This window comes from Glycine max, chromosome 19 (assembly GCF_000004515.6).
Source record: "Glycine max cultivar Williams 82 chromosome 19, Glycine_max_v4.0, whole genome shotgun sequence".
Taxonomy (NCBI): Eukaryota; Viridiplantae; Streptophyta; class Magnoliopsida; order Fabales; family Fabaceae; genus Glycine; species Glycine max.
This window is the reverse complement of record NC_038255.2, coordinates 7,043,206-7,052,365: the sequence shown is the minus strand read 5'-3', so window position 1 is coordinate 7,052,365 and position 9,160 is coordinate 7,043,206. Positions and strand designations below refer to the sequence as shown.

Below are 9,160 nucleotides of genomic sequence, written 5' to 3'. Positions count from 1 at the left end.
GATCAAGAGAAGATGTACACCAATTTTCATATCGGTTCACTCTCTATCTCTAGAGAAGCTAATCCAGTTATCTAATTTAACCCGAATTAAATTTTCATTATGCATATAAAATTCTTACAAGCAATCACAATCAATCTCAGTTTCTACCCCAGAAAAAGAGACTAAGGCACCCAACCCTAAGGTCCTTTGTGATTAAAAGCCTGAGAGAAACCTATCCTTAGCCCAAGCTAGAAAAACATATTCTAGCATGCCTTCAGAAATTCATGCATATGCTAACAACATGCAAAACACACGAAAAACAGAGTCAAGAAAAGACACAACCTGATCAATCAACCGCAAGAATCTTGCTTGAGTGAATGAGTGTCTTCTTGAACTCGAGAGAAATTCACAACTCACTTTTTACCATGAGATCTTCAAAAAAAAAAGTTTAAAAGTTGTGAGTCGCACACTTTTTCTAAGCACTTAATCTTCTCTTTTTCTTCTTCATAAAAGTTGTAAAAGTGAGAACCCAAGTTGGTTATTTATAGAGAAAACAGTTATAACCACCTATAGTCAATTAAATAGTTAATGTAATCGATTATATTATCATTTCAATCGATTAAAGTGTTCTTTCCAAATTCTAGAAAACTTCAAGAACAATGTAATAGATTAGATTCTTGATGTGATCGATTAAAGTATTCTTGATCCCTTCTAGGAACACTTTTACGAGCAAAGTAATCGATTACGATTATCTAGTAATCGCTTAAAGCAGAGACTCATGAAAAATCAATCATTGTCTCAACTGAATTATGTAATCGATTACAGTTAAATTGTAATCGATTAAACCGATACGAGAATCCCTCTTCAAGCTACAAACACTTGTGTAATCGATTACGATCAGCCTTATAATCGATTAAAATAGAGTTTTATGCACTAAAGAAGTTTCTAACTTTAGAAACAATATTCTTTCCTCTATATGATGATGCATGATGTACATATGAAAATATAAATGCAATAATAACAATCAATACAAATGTCACTCAAAGAAGTTGGGTATGTAAAAGACAAAACTTCTTCAAGCTTCTTTATGTTGCTCCCCCTATCTCTAACAAGAACCACTTCTGTCTAGTTCTCTCCAATCACGTTCAACAAAACAAATCAGCATTAACAAAAGAAACAATTTGATTCAAAAAACATTTTATCAAACACCTTCTAAGCAATGAACAAATCTACATTGGAATTTCCTTTACATGTTCAACAATGAATAGATCAGCATCAGAATTTTAGAATTTAAAAAAATCATAAGAATTAAAGCATTTCTATCACCAATAACAGATTGGGCGAGGTTCATGTTGATCATGCATGTGTAGACCTCAATTAGCTTGATGCACGTGCAAACTGAGTTAATGGCAAGGTTCACATTCTTCAAACGTCTGTATTGAGTCTAGCTATGCCCAAGTCACATTGGACTGTACCAAATAATTAAATCTCTAAGGTTTTGATGTTAAAAAAGTATAAATTTTATGTACTAACCTTTCATGCATAAGATATAGATTCATTTATCTCTATGAGATACAGGTAGAAAAGCACAAACAAAAAGGCTTTGGATGATAGACAAAGTATCAATCATTGGACGATATTGCATCTACATCTAATGCTAAGAAGACAAGTGCTTTAGCACTTGGCTCACAATACAAAAGCAATGGAATAGTTACTCAATCCTCAAGAATTGAAATCAATCACAAGAAAGTAACATCCATAAGATCAATAAGACACTTGTGCCATAGTGCACAAAAGGAAATATTCAAATTGTCTTGTCTTGACATTCTTAATTTTTTTTGTCTTTTGTTGTTAACGTTTCTTTCAATTATGAGATCCATTCCGCAGAAGACAACTCAGTCTTGGATTATGAGATCCATTCTCAATCAAAGAGTTCATATTAATAATATGCAGAGTGATTTGGGCCAGAAGGATAGGGGAAAATTCAGTATGAAGACACTGTATCTGAAGATGCGATGTGAAGGCTCGAATGAGGTTGTGTGGAATAGACTTTTTTGTGGTAACCCTGCTAGACCTCGCGCTTTGATGACTCTATGGCAAGCCTGCCACGGTAGGCTACCCACAAAAGATCGTTTGCTAAGATTTGGAATGCTAGGTGATAAGATTTGTTGCTTCTGTGAGGGACCAAAATCCCATGATCACCTTTTCTTTGGATGTAGTGTCTTTGGTGATGTGTGGAAACAAGTCCTTGAGTGGATTCAGGTAAAGCATCATCCTCAGGAATGGAATGAAGAGCTAAAATGGATTATTAGGCACGATAAAGGAAAGGGACATAAGGCCTCTATTCTGAAGTTGGCGGTGACTGAAACTGTCTAAGGCATCTAGAAATACCGCAATGCTAAGATTTTTGAAGAAACTGTAGATAATACGAACATAGTTGATTATATTATAGATAATATAGTTTATAGAGGGTGGTATAACAATAAACTGAAATCCCACTCTCTCTCCCTCCCTCTCTCTCTTTCTCTTCATAGTAGCAACCTCGTGTCAAGTGCCAAGCTATTAGACAACAACTAGTTGAGATTTCTCAACGAATCGAAGCTCTGAAGTCTATATAAAGCTTGAAGATGTTCATGTTAAGGTTGTCGAATCACAAGAGAATATTCTGAGACAAAACGAACAAGTGTCGTAACGCTGTTAGTCCATTGGACAAAGGAAACTTGAGCAAATTGAGGGAATCTTAGCTTTGCTAAGTTAACGATTTTAATTGTATTCAAGCCTACCGTGTAAACACTTTTGAGTGATTAGAATACATTTTCTATCCAACATATATTATTTATGAAAGCCAAGAGTGACTTAGTGACAAAGAATACTTGGTTATTAATCTCAGGGGGAGATTAATTGCAATGTCAGGAGTGGCCTAGAGAGTACTCGTTATAGCCAAAAGTGGCATAAAGAATACTTGATTGTAATAAAATATTTGATTAGTGAAACCCTTCAAGGTTTGAAGGAGAACTAGACGTAGCCCAAGAGTTGGGGTGAACTAGTATAAAACCTTTGTGTTTTCATTATTGCTTCTATATAACTAGTTCTTTTCTAAGTCACTTTTACACTATCATATCCAAGTTTTGTGAACTAATTTTCTAAGCACAACGTAATTTCAAACCCCTTGGATGAAACCTTTCGTCCATTGATATCTTTTTGAGAAAAAATTTTAATATTTTTCGAAATACTAATTTTTATCCTTAACGCTATTCAACCTCATTGCTAGTGTGTTTCATGTACTTCATTTTGAATCTCAATAAGTCAAGTGACAAGAGGAATAGGTGCACAATGTGCTGCAAACCCATCAAACCATATCTACCATCATTGGATGCCGCCACCCATAACTTCCTCGTTCTTGACCCTCCCTTGCTTTTGGCTTCTATACTCAGTTGTCACAGCATCAAAAACCTAAGGGGAGAAAATTGCTCTTGTTGCTGATGTGGAGTATAAGATGGTGAAGGTGAAGGCAAACATGGTTTCAAGTTTTGAAGAGCATAAGTCCTGCTGTCGTCGAAGCACAATGTCGTTTGACACGACTTCTAGATCTAAAATTCAAAGGAAAAAGGAGAAAGAAAGGAACAAGTGTCAGCCCTAAGCCCTTAACTAGCTTCTCAAAATGATAATGTTTTTTAACTTTCCTGGTATTATTTTTTCATATTTTTTGGTATTAAAATTGTGAAGATAGGTCACATGACAAGTCAGTTGTTGATGTGTCATATTAACAGAACGTCAGCACTTAACAGATTGCTACTAACGGTAAGGAGTAAACATAAAAGTTTTCAAATATCAGGGATCAAATACAAAGAAAATTTTTATCAAGGAGTAAGCACAAAAGATGAGTATTTATTAGGGGGTCACAAACATATTTAATAATAAGAAATTTTAACAAAACTTAGTTCATATAAAATTCTTCTTTTTGCTCATCCATCTCACATGATATATGCAACAATTGTATCATAAATCCTCGACAACATAGTTCCATCACCACTCATCATTATGAGCCATGCACATCATAAATCACATTTAACATCAACTATCATATTCCTCAACATAATACAATCACCAACATCCATCATCATAATCAATGTACGTCATAAACCATTAGACAACCTTAATCATCAAACTGGCTCTATTCCATGGAGTTTTCAACATTATATGAGGTCCCCCATAAGTCACATCTCCTAACATAGTCTCACTCTTTGATCATTCAAGGAGTGTCTTGGGATAATCCTCTACAGGAGAAGTGTGGTTTTATCGGAAATAGATAAGTATGGGTAATGACTTACCTCTATAGTTTTTAAGACCTTACATCTATAGGTATACACCTATTTGCCTATTCTTTAAACTCATGCTCATCAGCCAACAGAAAAACCCCCAGCACTAGGTTGAGCGCCAATCGAGCACCTTCATCTTACATGCTTACTCATATGGTTGTGAACCAATTGTGCATACACAACATATTAATCACATATTTCATTTAGAATCTCCTATGATCCTAGATGTAGTACCTCCGTACCCACCATGTCCAATGGTCTTACTTAAGGATCCAAATAAATCTCACCACACTTGGAATCCCCTGCAATCTAAGATACGATATCTCCGTACCTATCATCTCCAACAACCTAACTTAAGGGTTCGAGTCTCAACGATTAACAATCCATAACCACAACAATAATCATCTCCTATACGCTAAAATAGTCAATTGAACCTCTTAAGAAGTAGTTTTCATCACTCTGACATGTCATTTGAAATTAAAACATAGGGTAATGAACTCAAAGATTTCACAAGAAGAAAAAGCATGAGATCTTAAGCTCAAACAAAGGGCTTCCTAAAATCAATAACACTACTTCATCATACCGAGTTTTCACATCATTTACTCATTATGGGCTATCTCAAGGAAGAAGAAAGAGAAAAAGGAAAAACAAAGAGACCAAAAGGGAAAATAAATGTGTTTACCATCTAATATAAACCAAAGAGGCTATAGGAATAAGGAAAACAAGGTCTTTTATGTTGTAAAGCTCACCCTCTCAATCTCAAGGAAAAAGAAAAGTTGGGGAAGACGGAGGGAAGGAAGAAAATGAGAAGGTGGAGGCTTGGTTTTAGATCTTTAAGCTTTGGGGAAGGATTATGAGGTGTGTTGGTCTTGTCCCAAGTTACTACTTCTTTCTTCTAATCATACCCCCATCTGACATGTTCCTAACCCACTTTCATGGCCCATCATCATATAAACTCACTAAAGCACTTAAGGCTTATAGAAATTCATATTTTTTATTATAACTCATTAAATAACAAAAATATAAATTTAGTTCCTCTCGTATCTTAAATCAAACACTTAATTATACATTATGAAAAATCACAGTGCTACAATCACTGAAAGTTTATTTTTCTAATTATACGCCTTGTAAGTTGACATCTTTTCAATTTGTCCCTATCATCTACTTTCGTTAAAAACTAGTTTATTGGCATAACAATTAGAGGTTGATGTGGGGCTGCAACACTGGCCAACCATTGTCATGTAAGTAATGGCATTAAAGGGACTAAAAATGACCCCAAAAAAAAAGAAGCTATTTACAAGGACTAAAAATAAAAAATAAAACTCACAGGGGCTAAAAATGAAAAAAAATTACAGGGACTAAAAATAAAATAAAAATAGAACTTAAAGGGACAAAAACAAAAACAAAAATTATAGGACAAAAAATGAAAAAAAAATGCATGGACTAAACACATATTTAAGTCTTAAATATCATGTACAAATTTAATTTAAAACTAATATAAAATAAAATAAGAATGAATGAATTAATTAATTAAAAGATTTACATATGGCAGAATATCCTTAAAGTCGTACATGTTCTCCATAGTGGGTGTGAATGCTTGTAAAACTAAGACAGATAGTCAGAGGTGCAAGCCCAAAGGACCCCCAAGTGGCATAGCATTACCCAGAAGAATTATATGTTGTTGATACATACGACGGAGAGGGGGCTAGCAAGGAATCGTTTGTACATGGCAAAATTGCCTACGTACCCTCTTCAGGAGGTACGACCTCATGTCAATCCTGCATTTGAAGTAGCCAAACTAAAGGGTCTGCTCTACGAAAGGCCTCACAAGCTTGTTCTACTCATATGGACACTAGATGAAAACATTCATATGTATATTATTCATTCTCTCCTTGACTAAAAGGGCATGCCTGGTACCTCCCAATGGATTCCATCTAGTGTTTAGTGGGTCCCCATCACTATAATCCTCTGGATTCGAGTAGCCAACACTGGGAAGATGCTCAAATACCTATGCCTATAAAAATCAAAATTCATTTAATTACAATAATAAAGAAAATATTAATAAAAAAAATTACAATACTAAAATAACTTAATTACCATGAGTAATGTCATATAATCTCCACATTGCTTGTTGTCATCCAAACTCACATAGGATAGATGGTCGTAGAGGTACACCAATGCTGCTACTCCCTATACTTACTTATGGCAAGCAGTCAAGTTGCTAAGGTACTAGAGGTAGGCGACATGAACATGAGCCAAGCTCTTGTCTGCAAATATCATGCTGCTGATCAAGTGCAAGAGATAAGTCGTGGCAGCCCAAACATAGGAACCTGAATCAACATATTTCTCATATAGATCTGTCAGTCATGTCAACCTTACCCTGGCACCTACATTTGTTGTTGTCTTAGCCTCTATCTATGTCGGAATGTCGAGATGAATCATCAGCAAGAGATAGATGTTTACAATGGAGCACTCAATTCCTTATTGAATCTCACAAGTGTTTAGCCAAGGAAATTTTGAAGATAAGATGATTTGTATTTGAGAGGATAATAACTTTGAACTCAGTGAAAAACACCCCTATTAAAATTCGAGCTCAAGTCATTAATTTATAGTCATTTGATGGTCCTTCAAAGTTCAAATGAAAAGTTGTGACTGTTGACAGATTTTCTCGAAACTACTCCCTGGTAATCGATTACAATCTTGGTGTAATCGATTACACAGTTATTTTTCTTGAACAATTATGACTCTTAATTTAAAATTTGAATTTCCAATGTTTAGAGTATCTGGTAATCGATTACAAGATTTGTGTAATCGATTACATATTTTAAAAATTCTTTTAAAATCAACTGAAGGCAATCTGTAACAGTTTTAAACCTCTGATAATCGATTACAATGATTTGGTAATCGATTACATGTTTTAAAAACCTTTGAAAAATACTTAAAATGTTTTTCAGAAAGCTTTTGTACCACTGGTAATCGATTACAGCCTATGGTAATCGATTACCAGAGAGAAATCTTTAAAATAAAGTTTTGAAAGAAAATCCTCTTGGCCAAACCTTTGTGCTTTCAAATCTAACTTGTAAATCTAACTTGTAGATGTAACTTGTATTTCTTGAATTGCTTGAAGGTCAGTTGAATTATCCATGAAGAACACTTGATTGTTGGCATCATCAAAATCTCTTGTAGTCTTGCTTCTACAATCTCTCCCTTTTTGACGATGGCAACTCCTGAAATCAAGATAGTATATACAAGACTCCCATACTCCCCCTTTCTTTTGGAAATTATGCCTGATTTTATAAGAGTGAAAAAAAACTTAATGAAATTGATTTCTTGATTTCTAACCCTGTTCTCTCCCCCTTTGGCAACATCAAAAAGCCAAAAGGACGTGTGCAAAATCATCCAGAAACAACACAATTCAATCAGATGCAGAGACAAATCATAGAAAGATCATAAAAAGCATTCAAACACAATGTTTTAAAAGCAAACAAGAGCAGCGTCAAGCACAAAAAAAAAAACAAAGTACTGAGTTAGAATAGCCAAAAGACAAGGCTAAAAAATAACTACTGAGACTAAAGGAATAAAGTATAAAGGGAAATCTAGGAGTTTGTCGAAGGATCAAAGCATCGTCTGATGAAACTCATGTCATCCTCAAGACTAGCAATTCGGGTGTCCATGGTGTCGAGGCGATCAGTCACAAAGGCTCAAAAATCTCGGAGCTCGGTCTATTTTAAACTCAATGAATTTAAACTCACACAATAAGACAAATTGACCTAATGAGGTTAGTTTTACAAACTAATTCCCAAACTAAGTCTGTTTTAAAACATATTACCACGGGGGTCTCTTTTTTACGTAGAACCCAGCCATGCATGAAGTATATCGACACTAGAGCTGGTGATTTAGGGGCAATGTTTTTCGCCAGTTTGACTGGCGAATTACTTGTAATGGAGCGTAGGTGTAGAGGAGCAGGCTTGCAGAGTAGCGCGCAGAGGTGCAGATGCTTTTTCAAAGGCACATGCTTTTCAGGTGTCACCATTGGTAGTGGCGAAACATCTTTTGAGAAGGTATCGCCATTCGTGGTGGCGAAATAACATTGTTTCCCTTATAAAACCAGTCTTCCATTGGAATGGATGTTCACCTCTCTACTTCACTTGCGATATTATAATCTTGTGAGTGTTTCGCTTGTGCTGGTGGCGAAAAGCTTTGTTCCCTCGTGGTGCTTCCTCCTGGTACGTGGTTTTTTAGCTAGTACCTGTTAGGAATTTTATAATTCCTAATTAATTAAAATGGGCTACATATTATATTATAACATTTATATTAGTTATTTACATTTAAATGGATTTAATATAAAGTGAGTCCATTAGACTACCAACAGATAATTGATATGGGCTTAATGAGGGGAAACCAGTTTGGCCCATTAGGGGATAATGGGAACCCTAATAGGTTTAAAACATAAGGCATGGTTATGGTCCCCAAGAGACCAAATCAACAAACAGTTTCTCCTCTCCCCATCTGAAGAGAAAACGAAGGTCCCATAAGGAAGAAGGTGATTTGGTTGAGGAAGGTCATTAAACCAATTGTTTGTGACCACTGTCAGATTTGTTGCGTGTTAATCAAGCTCTATGGATCCAGGTATTCCTTAAAACCTCTTGATAATCTGACGTAATGTGTTTTGGTGCTCATTTGGTATTGTATATGGTTTATTGAAAATTCCCAACAAGTGGTATCAGAGCCACCATTACTGTTAGATTATTGGGATTTAAAGCTCTATTTGATATGTATTATATCTGGATCATTTTAATTATATGAACCCTAATTTTATTTTGGGGAGAAACTATTTTGATCAATAAAATTGTAAAACCCCT

General features: G+C 35.1%; 1 protein-coding gene across 1 annotated transcript; it reads left to right on the top strand.

Moving 5' to 3' along the window:
* The first annotated feature begins 1,926 nt into the window (after window positions 1–1,926).
* On the top strand, window positions 1,927–2,355 carry LOC102661463 (uncharacterized). The gene has a single exon (XM_006604957.1). The coding sequence runs from the start codon at window positions 1,927–1,929 to the stop codon at window positions 2,353–2,355; it is 429 nt and encodes a 142-aa protein (XP_006605020.1).
* Window positions 2,356–9,160: the final 6,805 nt, after the last annotated feature.